The sequence below is a fragment of the Lepidochelys kempii genome, chromosome 6 (genome assembly GCF_965140265.1).
Source record: "Lepidochelys kempii isolate rLepKem1 chromosome 6, rLepKem1.hap2, whole genome shotgun sequence".
Taxonomy (NCBI): domain Eukaryota; kingdom Metazoa; phylum Chordata; order Testudines; family Cheloniidae; genus Lepidochelys; species Lepidochelys kempii.
In genome coordinates, this window is record NC_133261.1 from 69003183 (window position 1) to 69026372 (window position 23190).

Here is a 23190-nt window from a genome sequence, read left to right on the forward strand (position 1 = left end):
ATTAATGCTATTACAGTCATTCTTGTCCTTTTCCCATTCCAAGCTGAAATGTAAAACTTGCTGGGATTTCTGTCTAAATTTCTGTTTCAGTGTAGTCAGCTCATGATGATTTGGAGTGTTTGGTGTGTTAGAATTAAATCTTGGTTGACTTTTTAACACTTTTTAACTGAAGAGCTATATTTTGACACCAGATTTACATTTATTAAATCTCAGTAACTGTGTATTAATGGACCAGGAATTAGAGGAAGAAAATGGAGGAGGAGGGTCGGGGGAATGTACTGTCAGGAGGCTGTTTTGCTTTCACTGTGTCTGTCATTTGGCTGTCTTGTCACCAGCACTGCAGTGGATGTTCAGTGCTGAATGTAGCTAAGAACAGGTGACTTTTGACCATACAGTGAATAGCGGGAGGGGTAGAAGGTGGGAGTGTGCGTGGGAGAGGCTGGTTAGAGAAAACAGCCTCAGAGCTTAAACAGAATAGCTGGAGTGGTTCCAGGAGGATCTTTCTTCCCATCAACTGTTCTATGATCGGCTTCCTTTTATCCTTCAAAACTTCTCTTTATTATTCTTTTGCAGCAAACTCAAACACACAGCGAGGGCCAAAGGGCAGGCAGAGAGGGGAAATTGAAAGGGAAAACTAATTCTAAAACTGCCAACATCAAATCATCACCTCTCATAGCCAGTGTGCAGCTGTTGGGTGTGTTTGTTTTTCCCAAATGATTAGCTATCCTGTAAAATATAATGTTCTTTGCTTTTGACGGAATCAGTGTCACTTTTTGATCAACAGAACAAGCCCCTAGAGCACTGGTTCTCAACCCGCGGCCCAATCAGCACACAGCTGCAGCCCATGTGATGTCCTCAGAGTGGTACAGATAGTGTATATAGGGTGTGGATGCAGTCCCTCATGACACATAGAGAGCTGCATAGGTGGCCCACAGTGGTAAATAGGTTGAAAATCACTGACCTAGAGGCTCAGGGGAATGGCTAATGCTGGGAGTCCTTAGATCCTGTGTCTGAAGAGAGAGGTGGAGTTGCTTGGTTGGCTGCTTTGGCGTCCCAGTGAAAACCCTGTGTTGAAAGATGCAAAACCCCTCTAATGAAGAGGTTTTCAAAATGCGGGGTGTGTGTGTGTGTGTGCAGAGGAATGTTCAGGGTGGCGGAGGGGCAGCGATGCCAGGGGGCTTGGACCAGTACCGTGCAGGGGGAGCTCGTGAAGGGAGCATCACCTCCGCCCTCTGTCTCACCTAAATGGGCTATCTAGCCTGTGGGTCAGTGTCAATGCCTCTGTGCCCAGTGCTAGCTCCGCCCCCAGAGACTGTCACACACAGCTTCCCCAACCCTGAAAACCTAAGGCGGGAGGGGTAGGTATTGGGGAAGGGGGCATAACCAAAAACTGAAACTCAAAATGGGAGGAGGGGCTCAGCTAAAAAAGTTTGAAAACCAGTGCTCTACTGGGTCCCCATCCAGCACAAGTGATGCCAAGTGGAGTTCTGCCATTGGCTTTAAAGGGTGCAGAGTCAGGCCCAGAGTGAAGTTAGATGCATTTTTCTCCTCCAAGACAACCTCGGTTTTAGCCTGATCCAAAGCCCATTGAAGTCCAGAGAATCCTTCCATTGATTTCAATGATCAGGCCTTCTGAGCAGAGTCACTGTGTCTGAACTGCAATCAGTGCACCTGGACTTTCATTCGACTTCATAGAAATAGATTTCACTCTAGAGATCAGTGTAAGCAGGATCCATTCCATAACAGTTTGTTCCATTTGTATCATCTGGGCCGGGGTTTAACTTTAGCTCTTCTGTTTTGGGTGGGGCAGACTAGAATATTTGAAAAACACTTTGGAGATAAGAGATTTTTCCTTTACGTTATAAAGTGTAACCTGAATAGAAATGTCTGAGCCTGACCCTGCATTCCTTGCAGTCCAATGGGAGTTTGCAGGGCACAGGAAACATAGGATCCAGAACTAAGTTTCTTGTGTTTTGTTCTTATGAATGTTTTCACTTCAAATTAATTTTCTAGCCCCAATCCACCTTTGCTTTGTTTTTCTACTTTTTTAAAATAATTAATATGTAAACCAATAATAAAAAGTAAAACAAATGTTATATGCACAGCTGTGGGAGCTTCTGTTCTGCGTAATTTCTCACTTTGTTCATATCATGCTGTGTGTGTGTGTGTTTACTCTAAGATAATTATTCCAGTTTCAACTCTGTGGAACAACAAAGGGACTAATGGAGAGCACACAGATTACTCACTGTTCCTAGGTTAATCACTCAAAATGGGATTCTCTCTCTGGCTGCCAGGTTCACTCTATATTTAAATCCTTGACACCAGGAGGAAAAGGCAATTCCTATGAACCTGTGATCAGTTTCTTGGCAATTAAGAGAATTCTAAGGCCTTGTCTACACTGCCACTTTACAGCACTGCAACTTTCTCGCTCAGGGGTGTGAAAAAACACCCCCCGAGCTCTGCAAGTTTCAGCACTGTTAAGTGGCAGTGTAGACACTGCACCAGCTACGCCCCTCATGAGGGTGGTTTTTTACACCAGCACTGGTGCCATGACTACAAAGCCACGTTAAAGCTGGCAGCGCTTTAACATTGCTAGTGAAGACATACTCTTAGTGTGTGTGTCTTGTTTTAGGAACAGGGCCAGCCCTAGACCAAATGGCACTCCAGGCCAAGAGTATCTTTGGTGCCCCCAAGCCCATTTGTTAAACTTTTGAATACCTTATTTTTTATTGCATTTGTAGCCAATTTCATTACTTTGATGCACGATTTCTCTCTCTCATATAAGCCAAGAAACGTGCACTCTAGAATCTGTAAATCTAAAAGGAGGTTCGACGAAGATGTAGTTCTCAAAAAGTCTGGAAGGTTCCACAAGATTCTACAAAGGTCCAGAACATTCTTGGAAGGTTAGTGGAAAAATGAATCCACATACAAAATACCTGAAATATTTTACTTCAAACATTCTATTTTTGTTTTGCTAACAAAAACAGCACTCAACCCTGGCACCCCCAGCCTGGCACCCCAGCAGTTGCCTGACCCTAAATCCTGCCCTGTTTAGGAATGGTGAAATGACTATATATAAATGTCCTACAACAGTGGGTTTGGGATGTGAAATGTATCCGAATGCTTTCTTTTTTTTTTTTTTGGAATTGAAAACATGCCCACTGATCTCTTGCTTGTATAACTCAGGAGTAGCTCCACTGATTTAAAACCAGCATAAAGGAGATTAGAACTGGACCTTCTGTTTTTACATCCAAATCTTCACATGTCCAGATGCAGAATAGTACCTTCTCTTAAAATTAGTCATGGACTTTGGAAGATTTTAATTTCAAAATTATTCAGACATGTTTTTCCTCCTCTCTCTTTTAAGGTAAGGACGATAAGCTTGTGCTTGGTTTTTCTCATTTCACCTGGCCTGGACTCTCCAGCAGGTCATGATTTTAATCTCAACTGGTTGGAACTAGAGTCATAGAGTTTAATGCCAGAAAGGACCAGATCATCTAGCCTGACCTCCTGCAGTCAAAGGCCACCAATGGACCAAAAATAAGTAGTGACAGGCTGATCACTTGCCTGGCAGTGGAGAGGGGCAAGGGCAGTTGCCTAACTCTCTGAATGCAAAAGGTCAGTTCATGTGCTGTCCCTCTGGGGAAATGCAGTGTGGGAATCAGAGCCCAGCTGACACAAAGGGCTGGCGAAGGGGCCGGAATCTGACTCACGGACTCTAGAGCCCAGGCTGTGCTGTGCCGGAGCAGCAGCCAGCGAATAAAGTCGTTCTACCCAACTAGAAGAGGGGTGCCTCTGCCGCTGCGCGTGAGTCCTGCGGGTTAGTACAGCTGGCAATTGAACCCATCACCTTCCTCATCTCTAGGTGGCAGCTCTACCGCATTAGTCAAGAGGAAGCCTCGCATGGCCTGACCCAGTAGCGGCTAGGCTAGGCTAGGCTCTTATATCAATCACTCTTCCCTGGTGGTGCAGGCAGTGGCAGGGTGCTGACTGATTTCATTGGACTTCACTGGACTGTCCTGTCTTGATGCACCCGAGTAAAGAATCTGAATGGGAATGAGAGCGGCACCTCCAGCTTCAGGCTCCGCACTGAGATTTTTACACACAAGCCCATTCGTTTACTATTGATCAAGGTTGTATTTCGGGGGGGATGTACCATGAGCGGATGTATGGGAATCCTTGGCTGGCAGTTCATGTCATTTCAGCAGTCGTCTTGCTGAGACTGACTGTAGGACTTTGCCAGACTCTCCCAGCCCCTCAGGGGCATGAATGAACGGGAGTATAGCTTTGTTTGGGAGCACTCACCCCTTGCATCTTAGCAGTAAGCCCAGAGCATCCATCCAGTACCGGCCTTCTCTACTTGGCCAGCATGCTCATGCATGGGGAAGAACTCCCAAGGGAAGTGGTGGGCTGGAATGAAAGCTCAGTACCCCCCCACATAGCCTGGACATACAGTCCCTTGCATCAAGAGGTGAAAGAGCCCCAGCTGGTATCCACCCTGGGCAGGATGAGCTGGAGTCCCTTACTCCTCACCACTGCAAATGAGAAACAACCATATGAAAACTTTGTTTTAAAAAATGCTGAGTGCCCATCAGTGGTCGCTCCTGGGTGTTCAAGACTTGATAATCAGGCAGGTGCCTAAATATGAACATAGGAGCCTGACTTTAGACTCTATTTGGAAATTGTTAGCCTGAATTCTTTGTTTCATTTCAAGCCTATGTGTGTCAAAGACACTATAATAATAGCAGTACTCACAGAGTATTGATTCATGTGGCTGTAGCCCTGCTAATATTGGGAATTATTTTTCATGTACTTTACCCCACCCTACTCAGATACTATTGCCCCCTCTCCTAACCTGACCAGACTCCTACTGAGCCCTATACCCAGATGCCACAGAAAGAACATATCTGCTAATAATTGTAATCATACAAAAGTTCTGTTAATTCAACTGATCACACTGCACCGAGTGGGCCAGTCCTCAGCACTCCAGGAGATATATCACAGGAGTGCATAGGTGGCCAGACCCCTGGAACAGAGAGGCAGTTATGGAGCAGTGCAAGAATTCCTGGTAAAAAATAACTATTGCAAGTAACTTGTTTGGTATAAACAACAAGGAGTACTTGTGGTACCTTAGAGACTAACTAATTTATTTGGGCATAAGCTTTCGTGGTCTAAAATCCAATTCATCAGATGCATGGAGTGGAAAATACAGTAGGAAGATATATATATACAATAGTACATGAAAAGATGGGAGTTGCCTTACCAATTCTAACAAGACAATTCAGTTAAAGTGGGCTATTATCAACAGGAGGAAAAATCACTTTTGTAGTGGTAATCGGGGTGGCCCATTTCAAACAGTTGACAAGAAGGTGTGAGTAACAGTAGGGGGGAAATTAGCATAGGGAAATTAGTTTTTAGTTCTTGTAGTGACCCATCCACTCCCAGTCTTTATTCAGGCCTAATTTGATGGTGTCCAGTTTGCAAATTAATTCCAGTTCTGCAGTTTCTTATTGGAGTCTGTTTTTGAAATTTTGTTGTTGAAGAATTGCCACTTTTAAGTCTGTTGTTGAGTGTCCAGGGAAGTTGAAGGGTTCTCCTACTAGTTTTTGAATGTGATAATTCTTGACATCTGATTTGTGTCCATTTATTCTTTTGCGTAGAGACTGTCCAGTTTGAGCAATGTACATGGCAGAGGGGCATTGCTGGCACATGATGGCATATATCACATTGATAGATCTGCAAGTGAACGAGCCCCTGATGGTGTGGCTGATGTGGTTAGGTTCTATGATGGTGTCCCTTGAATAGATATGTAGACAGAGTTTGCAACAGGGTTTGTTGCAGGGATAGGTTCCTGGGTTAGTGTTTTTGTTGTGTGGTATGTAGGTGCTGGTGAGTATTTGCTTCAGGTTGGGGGGTTGTCTGTAAGCGAGGACTGGCCTGTCTCCCAAGGTCTGTGAGAGTGAGGGATCGTCCTTCAGGATAGGTTGTAGATCTTTGATGATGCATTGGAGAGGTTTTAGTAGGGGGTTGAAGGTGATGGCTAGTGGCATTCTGTTACTTTCTTTGTTGGGCGTGTCCTGTAGTAGGTGACTTCTGCGTACCCTTCTGGCTCTGTCAATCTGTTTCTTCACTTCAGCAGGTCACACCTTGCTGTAGTCACACAGCAGAGTCTATCTACAAGGGAAGTCTCATAATACTTTCCAGCTTTCATCTGAGTAGCTCAAAGTGCTTCATGAACATTAACGACTCCTCACAGGCTTGTGCTCCTGGGGGTAGGTAAGTATAGTCATCCCTGTGTTAGAGATGAGGAAGCCGAGAGTCCAAGGGATCAAGTGACATGCTCAGGATCAGAAAGTGAGTCATGGCAGAGCTGGGGTTAGAACCCAAGTCCCTGTCTCTGTTCCCTGCTGGAAGTACACAGATATTACTGGATCCTGCTAAAATAATGAAGGAAAACTTAAATAGCAACAGCCTGTCAGTCATGTGAAGCTTGTCAAGCTCTGTATTCTTATATGAATCAGTCCTTCTGAAAGGAGAAAGGAATTTCCCTGGCAATAAGGGAGTCTGGTGGTTCCTTTCCATTAAAAGTGCTCTGAGGGTTTGTTGGAAGAAAAGCTGGAATTGCTGCTGCCAGGACAGACCCCAGCCTAAGAGATCAACAGCACAACAGAAGGGATCTCCTTCACAACATGCTTCGTGCCAAAAATGTTTGTTTAACAATATAAAACAGGTGACCTGACCCACCCAAATTCTCCTCCAGTTGGTGGTCACCCCTGTGACACTGCCATTGCCTCCCCATGCATCCCCTGGATGTAGCAGGCTGGTGGAGAAGTGAGTGTCCTGTTTATCTGATTAGATTTGGTGCATCATAAATCTCAGGTTCACTGTCAAATTATGAGAATGACCTTGGATCAGTGCATTGTCACCTCTTTTTTCATTCAGAAGTGTTTCCAGTACTTACAAGGTATACAGGGATCACTTCCTCTTTCACAGAAACAGTGTACACTTTAACTACTTACAATGGCAAGCGTGGGGTCACCATGCAGACATTTGTTGCACATTTATATACAATCATTTCGTTGCTTAGAATGTATCCTTAGGGCACCACTTTGGCCTGGAAATTTTGCAATTTCAAGCTGTCTTGTGAGACCTATAGTACAGACTTCCTGAGATGAGCTGGGCCTGGATCAAAATCCCACAAGAACAGCCTTTGTTTTCCCATGTTCCTGCCCTCCTGTTGGACTCAGGAAGTGTGAGGTACAAGGCCTTTTTTGTTTGGCTGGTGGTTGGGTTTGGGTTTTTTTTGTTTTGTTGGGGGTTTTTTTTGGTTGATAAAATGAACTTCACCAAAGTTTCAGGTTGTTTGAGTTTGGAGTGAAAGTTCTGGTCAGTTCTGATTTTATTTCAACGTCCCCAGGGAGCAGTTCTTCAATCTTTATGGTTAAAAATCTCCAGATGCTGTGTTCAGCCAGTGTCTGCTTTAGCAAAGTAGGCATAGCTGTTTCTTGGCTATGTCCTGGCTAGATTCCAGTGTGGGCAATTACATTCCTCCTTCCAAAATTCCTCCTGTAACTTCAATTGTCAGTCACAAGAGCAGCATTGCCTAACCCAGGCTTTCAAAAATCGTGAGAATGGCTTAAAAATCATGTAATCTCTAAAACAAGGCATTTGGAGTTCTGTTTATTTGCCTACTGGCTTTGGAAGCTTTAGGGATCATGTTTACAAGCTTTTCTCCACAACTGTGAGCTGAGAAATTTACTTTAAAAAAGTATTACAATCTGAGAGGCTGGTATATTCACACGATGCCAAGGTCTGGGGGGTTAAGAAAAACATCAGCTAACACAAGACTTGTTATAAAATCATGAGACTTGGCAACACAGATTTCTGGTCAGCTTGGGGATGGTTCTCCAGCAGGGCCTTGGGCTGCTCCACCCACAGCTTGTATGCCAGGTTGCTCAGGAAGCGCTTGGTCCTGCCACAGCTGAGACAATGTACGACCATCCAGTGCCGGCTGCAGCATCTTCTCTAGCACACCATGGAGCTGGCTAGATTGCTGGGCTCAACGGGTAGTGATCAATGATTCCATGTCTAGTTGGCAGCCGGTATCAAGTGGAGTGCCCCAAGGGTCAGTCCTCAGGCCGGTTTTGTTCAATATCTTCATTAATGATCTGGAGGATGGTGTGTGATTGTACTCTCAGCAAGTTTGCAGACGACACTAAGCTGGGAGGAGAGGTAGACATGCCAGAGGGTAAGAATAGGATACAAATTAGAGGGTTGGGCCAAAAGAAATCTGATGAGGTTCAACAAGGACAAGTGCAGAGTCCTGCACTTATCACAGAAGAATCCCATGCACCGCTACAGACTAGGGACCGAATGGCTCGGCAGCAGTTCTGCAGAAAAGGACCTAGGGGTTACAGTGAATGAGAAGCCGGATATGAGTCAACAGTGTGCCCTTGTTGCCAAGAAGGCCAATGGCCTTTTGGGATGTATAAGTAGGAGCATTGCTAGCAGACCGAGGGACATGATCGTTCCCCTCTATTCGACATTGGTGAGGCCTCATCTGGAGTACTGTGTCCAGTTTTGGGCCCCACACTACAAGAAGGATGTGGAAAAATTGGAAAACGTCCAGCGGAGGGCAACAAAAATGATTAGGGGACTGGAACACATGACTTATGAGGAGAGGCTGAGGGAACTGGGATTGTTTAATCTGCGGAAGAGAAGAATGAGGGGGGATTTGATAGCCGCTTTCAACTACCTGAAAGGGGGTTCCAAAGAGGATGGATCTAGACTGTTCTCAGTGGGCACTGATGACAGAACAGTGAGTAATGGTCTCAAGTTACAGTGGGGGAGGTTTAGGTTGGATATTAGGAAAAGCTTTTTCACTAGGAGGGTGGTGAAGCCCTGGAATGCGTTGCCTAGGGAGGTGGTGGAATCTCCTTCCTTAGAGGTTTTTAAGGCCTGGGCTTGACAAAGCCCTGGCTGGAATGATTTAGTTGGGGATTGGTCCTGCTTTGAGCAGGGAGTTGGACTAGATGACCTCCTGAGGTCCCTTCCAACCCTGATGTTCTACAAACTATGAGCAAGAACTCACTGTCCTCCATTAGCTACACTGGCATTCTGTCAGCTTCTTTCCTCCTGAGCACTTTTTACTGTTGCTAAATTGTTCTCCCCGCTGGTTTTTCACAAGGGATGTGAACTACATGGTGCATGTTAAAGGAGAAAAGAGCATCTCAAATAGAGATGGACCCGAGCTGCAATATTCATCTCTGGATATAGCCTAACTCCTCCAAAATGCTTGGACCTTTAGATCTGAGGGTCTGGTTAAGCCCGTCATAGATATGGGGCCAGTTGTGAACTGGATTTGGATTCAAATTTCCCATGGTCCGGGGGATGCCTGGCTGATGACTTGTGGTTCTGGCCCACCTCTAGTTTCAAAGGAAATGTGATTAAATTCAATATTTTGTTATTTAGACTTGGGAATTTATTGAAAATGAGGAACAGTAAGTGGAACTAGGAATTACTGTATCTGTCTCTTGAAATGCTGCCGGCAGCTACAGTAAAACTAGTTATGAAGGGCTCCACCCAGGCAATAACTTGCAGCACAATTTTCAATTAAAGCACGCACACATTCAAAGGGAACTGGAAATCATCCCAAATCAGGCTCTTCCATGTGTGCACGGCTACAACTCTGGCTTTCAAAAGCAAAACAGGAAACTCATGAAGAAACTTTGAGGCTCAAGGGGTTAAATGAAATCCAACTCTCCTTTTCCTGTGCAGTAAGGATTAGTAACCAAACAGAAGCTGGGGAGAGGAGAGTGTTGGAGCCACTGATTAAGCTACAGAAGTGGGGAAGTGGACACACAGCTGGGCTACAGGGTGGCTTTAGTGCCTCTAAACCTTACACTCACCTTCAAACAAACTGATGCAGAAGGTAAGAGTTAGTTTTGCATTGTGGGTCGCTTCTTTCCTCTCCTCTTCATCTCATTTACCACTTGTCTATTTGTCTTTCCTTTGCCATTTATGGCTTTTTATTTCCAACTACTTTTTATCAGCCTGGCTACAGTTTAAAGGGCAAGAGAGATGTTTGCTGAATGGAGTCCTGTGATTGCAAACTCAGATTTCCTGGCAGAGAGGGAAGGAGAAGGCACCCATATATTCAGTGAATGTTAATCCCTGCTGCTTTACACTCCCAGGTTAATTAGTCCAGGGGCTAATATAATCAAACAGCCATTACTAACATTCTCGGGGGAGAGGGAAGAGGTATCAGTTAATGTTGGATGAGCCTAGGGGCTAGGTGCCTAAATAGATCCTGCCAGCATGAGTGTAGAAAGCAATATAAGTTTAGCAGGGCTTGTATTGGTGCCAGTGGATTCCTGTGCCTATTGGTAATTAATACTCAAATAACCATTACTATGGGAGACAGCTGTGTGGATTGAAGGAGCACCTGCCTACTTCCAGAGGAAGTGTCTCTCTATCCTGATCATTACACACCTATTTCACCTGTTCAGAACTTACACCTGATCCTGCAGACCTCTTCTCAAGGAAGGGTTTGCAGGATCAGGCCCCACGCTGACATCTTTTGTGGTTTTCCTGTTGCTAAGCAAGTGAACATGTCAGCTGAGAAGGCTACTTTGGAAGCTCACTCTGAGAAAGAGATGGTAAAAGGATGGCTATTGTTGTGACAAGTGCTGTGCTAAATCTAAAGGCATAGGATTTGCAAAGTGCCATGGTATTCCCTGGGGAAGGGCCAGCTGCTTTAAAGGACTTACACAGCTCAGAAAACCCTCATGGCTGTCCAGCAAGGAGTTCCCAAGATCAGGAGGTACTAGACTTGGTATAGGAGCACGGGGAGGGGGATGAAGGCTAGGTGGGTCTGTTTGTAAAGCTTGATTAAAAGGATTTGTACCTCGGTACTCAGTGATCTTGGAAACTTTTGCACTACATTTAGGTTGTACGCTCCCCATTTCTACATTGCACCAGTGCAGAGCCATTCAGCAAGATTGTGTGTAGACAGCTTTGGGACTCATACTCCCATTCCTCTCTGTACTTTGATAGATGTGATCCCCTCTCTTTCTGTAATGCTTTTTGATCCTGGAATGTTTCATAAATGGTATAGACACAGGTCCAGTAAAATGCAGCTATTTCTGGGGTGGAGGTCAGCAAGCAAGAGCACAGCCCACTGTACAACAGTGTGTGTGTGGTAGGCAGTGTTGTCCAGGGATAGCAGGACAAACACACTGCTCTTATAGAAAGTGCTGGGGGATTTTTAATGCCTACCAAAACTTATAGGGCCATGGTTTTTAAAGGGATAGTAACTTAAACATCATTTAAAAAGATAAATTGCTTTACCTACATTACTAAAACAGATTAAAATGAAAATTTTCAAAAATTAAATTAAAATTTCCACTATAGATGTTCTGTGTTTACTTTATTATTTCTCTCTGGTTGAACAATGAAGATATGTTAGTTTCACTTTTTTTTTAAGTCACTTTCATTCTCAGATTCTTCAGTTTTGTAAGTGTCCTGTGTCCTTTGTCCCCCCTCCCCCCCCCAAAAAAAGCCAACAACAAAAACAACTCTGAGGCCAAATTTGCCTTTACAATGACCCCGTAAAGTCGTACTGCATCCACACAGTAAATTGTGTGGAACCTGATGTACTTACATTAGATGGATAAAGGCCTGAGTTGACCCGCTGATATTGGAGACTCTGATCCCATAGAAGCTACACACCTAAGGCTTGGCTAGTAAGATATCCCCTGTAAATGTAACCTGTGAGACAGAACTCCAAATGATTTGTGGCAAATGTCAAGCAGGGGTGCAAAATTTTGTTGCTAGGTCTCTCCGTATTCTCTCTCTCCTTAATAGTTTAAAAAAACATTTGAATTTGTTTGCTTTTAAAAATAAGCTGTAAATAAGCTTATGCTCTAATAAATTGGTTAGTCTCTAAGGTGCCACAAGTCCTCCTTTTCTTTTTGTGAATACAGACTAACACGGCTGTTACTCTGAAACCTGTAAATGAATGTGTCTCTCTAAACAGAAGGATGGCAACTCTGAGGCTGGGATGCAGCATCAGACAGAAGTTAGAGAATGGATAACCTGCAATGGTGGTGTTTTATAAGCTAGTTGCCTTCTGATGCAGTCTGTTTCTGGTTTTGGCTCACCCCTTTTTGAGTCCAGGTGTTTATCAAGTGTGATGTAAGTGTTCTGCAGTGTCAGTTCATCTAGTCATTAAGGGGTTAGTTATCTCACAAGATATGCACGTGGACTCAGCTGGAGTGCATGTGAGTAGCTGTGTTCCAATTTGCATGATGTGCTAGGAAAGGTGATACCTTGGTGCTGCCTTGTGTTTTGTCTAGAGACCCAGCTGCTCTGTAGAGCAACTTGGGAATTTTTTTATTATTATTAACAACACTTTAATTATAGTATTGCCCAAAGGCTCCAATCTGGATTGAGGCCCTATTGTTCTGGATGCTGTACAAACATAAAAAAGAGAGAATCCCTGTCCTGAAGGGTTTACTCCTTAGGCTGCTGATGGTTATCTCACTCTTTAAAGTCTATCTGTAAAATGATTTCATGATTTCTGTGTGTATATAAAGTCTGCTGCAGTTTCCACGGTAAACATCTGATGAAGTGAGCTGTAGCTCACGAAAGCTCATGCTCAAATAAATTGGTTAGTCTCTAAGGTGCCACAAGTACTCCTTTTCTTTTTGCGAATACAGACTAACACGGCTGTTCCTCTGAAACCTGTAAAATGATAAACACTTCGTTAAAGAAACCAAGTCTGTGCCTTGTGATTCTTCAGAGCACAGCATGTGCAAATAGTAAGTCTCATAAGAGAATGAGCTGTTTCTGTGAATAAGAATAGCATCTGGCATTATAGTACCTAGGATGGGATTATGAGCATTATCAATCCTCTCCTTTTAGGCTATAGGTTCATCACCATTTGGGATCAGGAGGAATAATTTTTCTCCCAGAGACACAATACTGCTCCAGCATGAGCCTGAATGGCTTCGCTGCAATGTTATAGCCCTGTGACTCAAGCCAAGGGCACCGGAACCAGGGTATGTGTGCAGGGGGGCCATGGCCCTCCCACTTTTTAACAGGTTTCAGAGTAGCAGCCATGTTGGTCTGTATCCGCAAAAAGAACAGGAGTACTTGTGGCACCTTAGAGACTAACAAATTTATTGGAGCATAAGTTTTCGTGGGCTACAGCCCACTTCATCGGATCCACTTTTTAACATGGGTGTAGTAGCCTCAGGCAGGCCTGGCAGAGGCTGCGTTTTGCAGCAGGGGAGCTGAAAAGGTGATCAGCTCCCCTGCCACAAAGTGCAGCCCCTGCTAGCACTGCCTGCCTCTTCCTGGTGGGGGGGCTGAGGTGGGCCTTAGTCCCCCCCCTATGGGGCCCCGCCCCTGCTCCTCCTCTTTCCTGAGGCTCTGACCCTGGCCAGGCCAGAAGCTGAAGCCGGGCTGTTAAGAGCTGCCCAGGGAACCCAGGCTGCTGTGGAGAGCCCCAGACCCTCCACCTGCCTTGTGTGGTGTGCACCAGGGGGCAGGGACATGGGCTGGGGGCTGCTCTCCAGCTCCCTGTCCAGAGCAGGTGGAGGATCTGGGGCTCCCCACAGTGGCACAGGCTCCCTGGTCAGCTCTTACCATGGCCTGGCTCCGGTTATCCAGCCTGCCTAGGGAGCGGGGCCTTGGGGGAAAAGGGAGGAGTAGGGGGAGGGACCTTTCGGGGAAGAGGAGGAGCAGGGATGGGGGCATGGTTCTGGCACTGGTGGTCAGCCCACTTCTATGCAGGTTCTGGTGCTCCTGGCCCAAGTCCTGTGGGCCCGAGTCAGTTGGCAGCTGTGGGTCTTTTATTGCAGTGTAGACATGGATTCCTTTGAAGCATCCAATATTGGTTATGGTTAATGGCAGGATACTGATGCTAGATGGACCACTGGTCTGATCCAGTACATACATTCGTAAATCCTTAAAGGTGTCCCTTAATCCTGAGGAATTTACCCACTGTTCTGTGAGGATAATAGAGTCATCTCCCATTGTAATCTTTGCTCTGCAGGAGCTCATTGTGTGTATATCCACCCAAGGTTGTCTCTTATTTGACTCCATTAGGATCAGACCAATAGTCCATCTAAATCCAGTATCCTGTTTCTGACAGTGACTAAAAGGCATCTCTGGTTTCTGAAGAGGGGCATATATGAATGGAACTGGATGATTAACTACACATGTGCTTGTGCATATGTACACGCCATGTGTTCCTGCTCGCTCACGCAAATGCACAAACACACTCAACATGCAAATGTATGATGATGTCTGGAAAAACTGTACCACCCATGAATTGTTTATTTTGCTACTTAGTTATTAGAGCAGTGACTGCTGTGCTCTGGCTGCTACTAGGGAAGCACAGTGATGGGTCTTTGCGGAACAAACAGCAGGTTTATTTTTAGATGACACAGTTATCATTTTTCTCTGATCACACAGTCCCATATGTGCTTCCTTTCATATCACACTGCAGTGCCAGGAGTGATCACACATTCATAAAGCTATTTTTTTAAAGGTAATTTTTAGCAACTGCTGAAAGATGCCAGGCTGGCAGCCCTGGAGACGGAAGCTCTGTTTCTCCTAGCGCAGGTATGGCCTCTTAACTTTTTTTAGTGGAGTCAAAAGGATTTTTCAATTCTGCTAGCTTTAGTCTCCTGCCACTTACACAGCAATATAAAACTGGTGTAACTCCATCACTTCCTCAGACATACTTCTGATTTACACCACTAAGGGAGAGAAGACTCGGGCCCCACAGGCACAAAGAGAGAAAGAAAACGGTTCAGATTATTTTTATGTTTACACTTGGACTATTACAATACTTGTATGGTTGAGAAAATTGTCTTTTGTTGTTGTTGTTGAGGAGGGAGGAATAGTTTAATTGGAGGTAATTACCCAGCATCTAGACTCTAGTTAGGTTCTTAAGAAGTTTCCCAAAGTTACGTGTGTTAACCAGAGCAGATAACAAGTTTTTAAACATCACTGTCTTTGTCTACATTCAGTGCTAGTGTTTAAAATCATGTTAGTTAATACACGTTAGCTAAAACTTTTAAAACCCCACTCATTTTCTTAATCTATCCAAACCCCAAATTAATGACCCATAGCAGTATTAGAATATGAATGTAAATCCTTAGCTAGTCTTTTTCATTCCTTTTAATGCTTAGGCTTTTTTAATTTTAATTCTTGTCATGTATTTTCTGTAGGTTTATTCTATTGTGGCTTGTAGCTGTCTAAATTTTTTATATGGGGGAATGTAATAGAGACTTAATCAACATGTGTAGTCAGTGAGATTACTAAATTACAAGTTACAATTACATCTTTATTTTTTTTGAAGAAATTTGTAATGGAACCCTGGTTGCAACCTTAACTCTGGAAGGCTTGTTGCAGAGGGCTAAACTTGAACAGATCCCTTATTGTCTGCCTATTACTAGCCTCATGAAATATTGTATTTTTCCTTGTAATGGAACATTACAGGCTGGGACAACCACTACCTCTTCTCTGATGCACAAGGCATACCTACAAATGTGTTCCATCTACATCACTAATATGACTGTACTGTGCATTTCATGGGGTAGGAAAGCCACAGATGTGCAATTTCTGCAAAGACATAGCCTCATCTCGCTTTGCCATCCCACCCCTTGTGGGTGTGTGCAGGTGAAGCCTCACTGTGGAATCCCCTTGGTCAGGAGGTGCCAGAATCTGACATCACTGTTGTAGCTGATGGTTTTTCAGTTGCTCTTTTCACAGTGCCTACGTGATGGGATTGAAACAAGCTTTTTGTCTGCCTGGCCACGCCTGTTCCTGACTCTCAGGTCCAACAGTGTCTGCCATGAGTTACTCTTGATCGATTCTCCTGAAGTTCTGCTAAGCTTGGCATTGTTGTAAGATTCTCTTGTGATAATGTGGCCAGCTTGGGTGGGCCCTATCAGTGATCTAGATATAATCATATGTCTATTGTGAACAGTGCCCCAGATCTCACCATCTCTCCCTCCCAAATTACAGGGGACTTAGGTGTCAAAGTGATGGGGTAGTGACTGGAGACGTCAGTACTAATTGGGTCAGAAGCTTGTATGGGTGTCTTGGTTTAGTCCTTAATACAAAACCACAAACGTAGCTTTATTCACAGGGCTGGAATTGCCAGGCATGGTTCAGATCACAACTGAAGTGCATTGGCAGATCTGTAGGGGTGGATAGGACTGGAATAGCATGAGGTGCTGCAGGTCAGGATTGAGGTGTGTTGGCAGAGCTGCATGGGTTCCCGATTGGAATAGCAGGCAATGCTGCAGGTTGAAATTAAAGTATGTTGACAGCTGTGCAGGGCAAACTTACAAAGCACCTGCGCTTAACCATGAAGTAAGAGAGTGCTCTCCCTGTTGCTGCTATCGTCTGTATCTTATTTTAAGTTCAGAATTCACCTCAAATCTAAAAATGTAACAACTTCATTTAAGAAAAAAGTTACGGCTGAAAGCGTGTTTCAGTGATGACTAATACAAAAATAAAATTACTTTCTTAGAATCCTGCACCTTTTTACAAAAGGTCAAACATTAACGAGTATGGAAATGAAGAGTTAGGGGATCCAGCCAGTTCCCCACTGCCATGTAAACCTTTCTCAAGCACCAAGTCGCACCACTGTTTGCCCTCTGGTCTCCTAGTCGTGCTCCATCCCTCCATTGTCTCCTAGCATTTCCAGCCAGTTTATATGTACAGACATTTTAAAATTTTAAACGTAGCTCTGTCTGAGTGTGTCCCAGGTCTTAGCTGCAGGTAACAGGAGAGTGGGAAGGGAAACACAATACAACCATTTTAACACACACTTGCTTGCTCATTTTCTATACAGAGTATTTTTCCACCTTGGCTCAAAGGGAGTCAGGACCAGGGCTTGCTTTGGCTTGGTGAAAAACAGAGATAGAAATGTCAAATAAAAGACAGTTTGCTTCAGGCAGGGGAGAAAAGAAACAGCGATTAAGTTAAGTCTCTTGGACCCAGTTTAATCCTCCTGTCTAAGGCAAAGGATCAGTTTCTCTATGCTTCCTGGCTTGGTCCTCAGACCTTCCTGACCCTGTTTCCAGCCAGGGGAGAGCTAACCCTCATATGGCTTCTCCCAGCCTCTTTATATCGCTGCTCCAGTGAGCCCCTAGTTGCCTACCTCTGTATAGGACGTGCTTACCCCATTTCACGCTCTTCATATTAAATCTCTAATTCCTATGCTAATCCCTCCACAAACCCTAAAAAAGTTACCTGATTCTCCCTGGCATGGCCAGCAAACCAAAAAAAAAAAAAAAAAACCCCATGGAGTTGAGCCATTTTGGGGATATGGTGTGCAAAACATTTTAAGAAAATAAACAGGGAAACTTTTTTTAAAACATCATGGGCCAGATTCTCTGTTCATGTAAACTTTCAGCTATGACTAAACCAGTTTAAGAATCAAGCTCCATAATTTTAAAACTCCCTTTCTGATTGGTTAGTTGGTGTGTTTCTTGGGATTTTTTTTTTCTTTTATTTTTCTTCTAGACTTCCCAGAAAATCTGTCCTGGCATAGAATTTTAGGACTGCAAGGGACCTTGAGAGGTCATCTAGTCCGGTCTCTTGCCTCATGGCAAGATTAAGTATTATCTAGACCATTCCTGACAGGTGTTTGTCTATCTGCTCTTAAAAATCTCCAATGATGGAGATTCCACAACCTCCCTAGGCAATTTATTCCAGTGCTTAACTACCCTGACAGTTAGGAAGTTTTTCTTAATGTCCAACCTAAACCTCCCTTGCTGCAATTTAAGCCCATTGCTTCTTTTCCTATCTTCAGAAGTTTAGGAGAACAATTTTTCTCCCTCCTCCTTGTAACAACCTTTTACGTACTTGAAAACTATTATCATATCCCCACTCAGTCTTCTCTTTTCCAGACTAAACAAACCAAATGTTTTCAATCTTCCCTCATAGATCATGTTTTCTAGACCTTTAATCATTTTTGTTGCTCTTGTCTGGACTTTTAGCGTGTAAACCAGGCATTGCTATCTGTCCAATGATTTTGTGAAAAGATATAGTTTAAAAAGAGAGAGAGAGATGGGTAACCCATTTTGAAAAGCAGCTGCCTAAATCGTATCAGCCATTTCCTCATGACCAAAAGGGCATGGTGTGCAGTGACTCATCCTGAGCTTCTATGGCCTCATTTGCAAATGCAGATATGACTTTTGCACAAGCTGTTTAGGCAGACACCCATAGAGCTGGGTAAAGGTGCCCAGGATTTCACATGAAGCTATAAGTTGGACCAAGGCTGTGTCAGAACATAGACCCGAGCTCGCTGAAAGGTGCAAGCCTTACTGAGCCTGGTCTGAGTTTGGAGTTTGCAATGAAATGAGATTCACTGAGTTTCTAGTTTCCATTGCCACAGTGTTCCCCTGGTGTAGTCAAAGCTACGGTGGAGGTACTGCTACAGTGCAGACTATCAGCTCTTTCCAGGCCTCCTAATTGCTAGTAATGGGTGAACCTCAAAATCTTCAGTGTTGGGTGAGTTCAGTGTTAAACCTGAGAGTCTGGATGCTTATCCCAGCCTCTTGGGACTGCACAGCTGGGCTGCAAATTTCACCAGTGCCACCTCTCACAAAATTGGTGGGATCTCGTTCTGGCCAGGTTGGATTCAAACCAAGCAGCCCCTCTTAGTATTCTGACAGGTTTCAGAGGAACAGCCGTGTTAGTCTGTATTCGCAAAAAGAAAAGGAGTACTTGTGGCACCTTAGAGACTAACCAATTTATTTGAGCATGAGCTTTCGTGAGCTACAGCTCACTTCATCAGATGTTTACCGTGGAAACTGCAGCAGACTTTATATACACACAGAATTCATGATTTCTGTGTGTATATAAAGTCTGCTGCAGTTTCCACGGTAAACATCTGATGAAGTGAGCTGTAGCTCACGAAAGCTCATGCTCAAATAAATTGGTTAGTCTCTAAGGTGCCACAAGTACTCCTTTTCTTAGTATTCTGGCACTTCTGCTTCCAGGCCCACCCTTTCAAATCTCAAAAAGGTTCAGGTTGGGGCTCAGTTTGAGTTCTTGGGACAGAGACAGGTGGCCCTGAGCTGCTAAATTCACACCCAGATCAGATCTTGTCCAACATTTAAGGTGCTTGGTTCTGGAGTGTTGGTTTGGTCCATTACAGAGCAAGAAAGTCTCAAAGTTTGGCTCTGGACCCAAACTTCAACCAAGTTTAAGTGATTGGATCCAAAGCATTGGTTCATCCCCTTCACCAGTCTACTCTGAGGTGTTCGTTTCAAAGATAGCCACAAAGTTTGGATTCTTCCCAACCTTCAGCAATGTTCAGAGCTGAGGTTTTGGCCAGGCCCTTCTCTAATTCTGGGCAAAGGTTCAGGCCGCTTATTTATGCTGAACTTATTCCTCTTATCCCTGTTCCTAATGTGACCAGGATTCAGCCCTGTGGCAGAAATGTTCATATAGGGAGTGTCCCAGCAGCTGTTTCACATTCTGCTGCTGCATCTTGGATGGAGGGAGGGGGAAGGAGAGGCCATGCAGTTCCAGCACAGAATGAAAAGGGAGTGTTTTTTGAACCATAAGGAAAGGTGTAATGAGTTATAATGGGACAGGAGGCACACAAGGCAGCAGCATTGGGCCAGTCATTTCCCATAGCTTCAGTTCACAGCCCACATGCAGCAAAACTCCACCCCATACTCCCAATGCAAGGAGAAATGGGAAATGAACAGAGCTGCTACTGTGACCCTGGTCAGTAGGAGCTTTTAATTCTTACAATAAGACTCAGTGTTAAAAGACAGAACAAATAAGTTTACTGAATCTGTCAGGCATGGCTAGGTATGTCACTGGAATTAACTGAAACTCACACAGTGTCCTGTCCCAGCATGCAGAGTCTGGTTTCTTTGGAGACCTGGGATTATTCAGTGACTGTCCTGACTCTGGTTGTTCCAAAGTCCTGGTCAGGAGCATGGACACATGGTCTTTCCTGAACATTTCAACTGAGGGAGGTATTAGAAAAACAAGTTTTGTTGTGGCTCTTTTCACACAAGACCTGAGTCCTATTTCAGGGTTGCTCACTGTACAGGATTCACTTGGGTAAAGAGAGCCTTGTGCACCTGTTCCACCTCTCCAGCCAGAAGTCAGCAGATTGGTTGGGTTGGGGACATCAAAACTATCTCTCCTAGGAGAATGTCAAGGCCATTTCTCCCTAGATTTTAAGAATGTGAAAAAGTGAAAATGTGAATAGAGAACACTTGACAGATTCTCATATACCGTCGTGCATAATCCTCCACTGGTCTCAGAGGAAGAACTAGGGGCCTGATTCAAGCCCACTGAAGTCCATCTAAAAAAACCCCATGAAGTTCCATTTTCTCATGATCTACATAGTTAGCTTCTCAAGAGAGATCTCCTCATGCTTGTTTTCTCTGTTTCCTCTCCCCTCTACTCTATTATTTTGCCTTGGGAATTTTGTATAACTGGATTCCTGCAGGGACTTTGTAGTTCTAAGGCCCATGGAAGAAACATTAAAGAGTAAACCTTTCTGCCCCAGTATACAGGGATAGTGGGCATTACCAGAACCCATGTGCATATTTTCAATGCATTGTAGTATGTTATTTTATCTGCTATGTGTCAGTGCTAAGAGCAATGAGATTCTCCCCAGACGCAAGACATGGCACCATGGAAGTTTTGCAGCAGCTGTGAAATTCCCAGAACAGCAGCTTCCTCTTTCAAAGCAACTTTGGGAGCATCTAGAAAAAAAGATGCTACTCTAGACAGCCTTACTTTCAGGTGTCTTTTTCTTGACTTGATACTTTCCTGCAGGAAAGGTTTTAGTCTTGATGATAATTATTAAATATCAACACTGTTCTCAATAATATTATAAATTCTGCATCTCAGCCAACTGGGAGCTTGGAACTAATCGTGTGTATTAAGTATTAATATTAAAGGGACAGAGTATTAAAATGACAGGCTAAAAATTATGGTTTAGGTCCATGTCTGTGCTTGAGAAGGAAGAGATGCTTTGGAGGCATTGAACCCATGTAGCAGCTCCTATGTCACCTTTACTTCCTGGGGCTGATGAAGAGAAAAGATGGCTTGACCAAGGCATCCTTGGATTATGACAATCAGTGATTGACTTTTGGAGAAAAAAGTAGGGGGCCCTGAATGTCAAGTGCCTTGATTTTATTTAAACAGCAGTGAGAAGTAAGAGGGCCATTAGACAGAAGTGAGATAGCCACCTTACTACTTTTAGGGGTTTGTTTTCTCCCCCCCCCCCCCGCCCATTCCTCCTAAAATTTGTGCACTGCTGACAATCCCTGGTGGCTGGAATGAGCCTTGTCATGGCTATTGTGGGCACAGTGGGGCAGGGCAGTTCGAAGGAATGAAATGGCATTAATGCTCAAAAGAGGAAGTTTGTTCTGAGAAATATAAGCTGACATAGTAGGAATGGTGCTGGAATGGTGAAGAGATCCCATACTGTCCTCACTACTAAGCAATGTCTCTGAGGAAACCTGGAGGCAGGAACAGCATGTGAGCTGTATTTACTTGCTGACTGTGTTAATGCCGGCAAGCCCGGTGACTCTGGAGCCCTATAGGCCAGAGGCGCTGCTGGATGGGGTTGGCAAATGATACTCATGCAGCTTGAGCATCTTAAATATTGGACTCCTTGCTAAGGAGCCCACACCTGACAATATATCTCATCTAGTCAGGTGTTTGATCCTGCTGTAGCAATGTTCCCTCTAAACTTTCCATATTCAGCCCTTCACTCAAACTCTTGTATCTTGGTGCTGCTCATATGGGGCACATTCTTTTAAACTTGGGTGCCTAAAGCTAGACACCTGATTCCATATTAGGCATCTAAATAAATGTAGGCACCTGACCATTTCCATTTACTTCAAAGGCAGCTGCAGGTGGTAAGCACCTCTCCAAAATCAGGCTAAATCTTTAGATGCCTAAATATGGATTTTAGATGCCAAAGTTGAAGATTTTAGACATGCAAGATCACCTCCTGTATTCTAAGACCCTGCTCCTGAAACTCCTCCAACTCAAACAGGGTGAGTCAGATGCAGAAAGAATCTTTAACATGCGAATTTCCTGGTTTTGATTGGCTGAAGTCAGAACATTATTATTTTAAATACATAGGGGTTTTTTTGTTTTTTTTTAAAAGGTATGTTGTATGCATAAATGGGTGGGTGGGAGGACAAGAAACAGCATGTCTCTCCCTCTCCCCTCCCCTCCCCTCCATGCCCTGTGATGGTGTTCTCATTATGCCAAAGGCAAGCTTAGGAGAAATGCTGGGGATCAGTAATTACATGCTGGCTTGCTGTGGAGGATAATTTCAGTCTTCACAGTTGCCTTGATTTGTCTGGGATACATAGTGACAAACTACCTTTGTTCCTTGTTCCTTGCCTTTGGTTTCAGTCCATCATCTTTTCCTGTTAAATCTCTATTTCACTCCATAGTCCCTTCCATCAGATCTCCCACCAGACCAGCTTGCCCCCTTCCGTCCCTGACCTGTGCTCCACAGAGAGTTCTAGCCATGAAGGAGCAAGAAACCAGCAGTTCTGATCAATGTTCTCTTTATTCCACAGAGGACGATGAAGAACTTGTTCCTCCTGCTCACGCTAACAATGATGCCACTTCCTGCATCTTCAGTAAGTTAAGCACCTTTTCTCAAGAGTGGCTGTTACCAGGGATGGCATGAAACTTGGAGTAGAGGGTTTCAACTTTGGCAGCCAAAGTGTTTGTAGAGAACTTAGGGTAATGGGTGTCCTGTTTGAAAATGACTATATACATGCACTTGAAAAAGTTAATACTTGACTGACATACACTTGATGTTGTATCTGTCCTCCACATCTCCACCAAGGTATTGGGGCCCAGTCACCACACACACTGAGGTATATATGTTAGAAAGTCTATACTGGCAGTTTTAATAGTAAGTCATTGATAGTGATTCTGTGGCTACATGGAACTAGACAATCATGAGGTATGCCACCTAGACCTAATGGTTGTCATCAGTGGAGCTAGAACTGTGAACCTTCTGCTCCAAAACTACAGGCCTCTGCCACTTGAGATAAGGGAGAATCTCTGTTAGTTGTCATAAGGATTGTATGCTCTGCACTTCCAGCCAACAGCAGGGAACTAGATCATCTACACTTGAGCAAGTCTGACTTT

At 44.2% G+C, this 23190-nt stretch overlaps 1 protein-coding gene across 2 annotated transcripts in view; it reads left to right on the plus strand.

Annotated features, from left to right (window-relative positions):
• The first annotated feature begins 9811 nt into the window (after positions 1 to 9811).
• Positions 9812 to 23190, plus strand: part of PAPLN (papilin, proteoglycan like sulfated glycoprotein) — a 73752-nt gene continuing 60373 nt past the window's right edge. For both annotated transcript variants that reach the window (XM_073348537.1, XM_073348538.1), the window contains exons 1-2: positions 9812 to 9931; positions 22608 to 22670. In XM_073348537.1, coding sequence (XP_073204638.1) covers positions 9923 to 9931; positions 22608 to 22670 — 72 coding nt within the window. In that variant the 5' untranslated portion in view covers positions 9812 to 9922. The remainder of the gene's footprint in view (positions 9932 to 22607; positions 22671 to 23190) is intronic.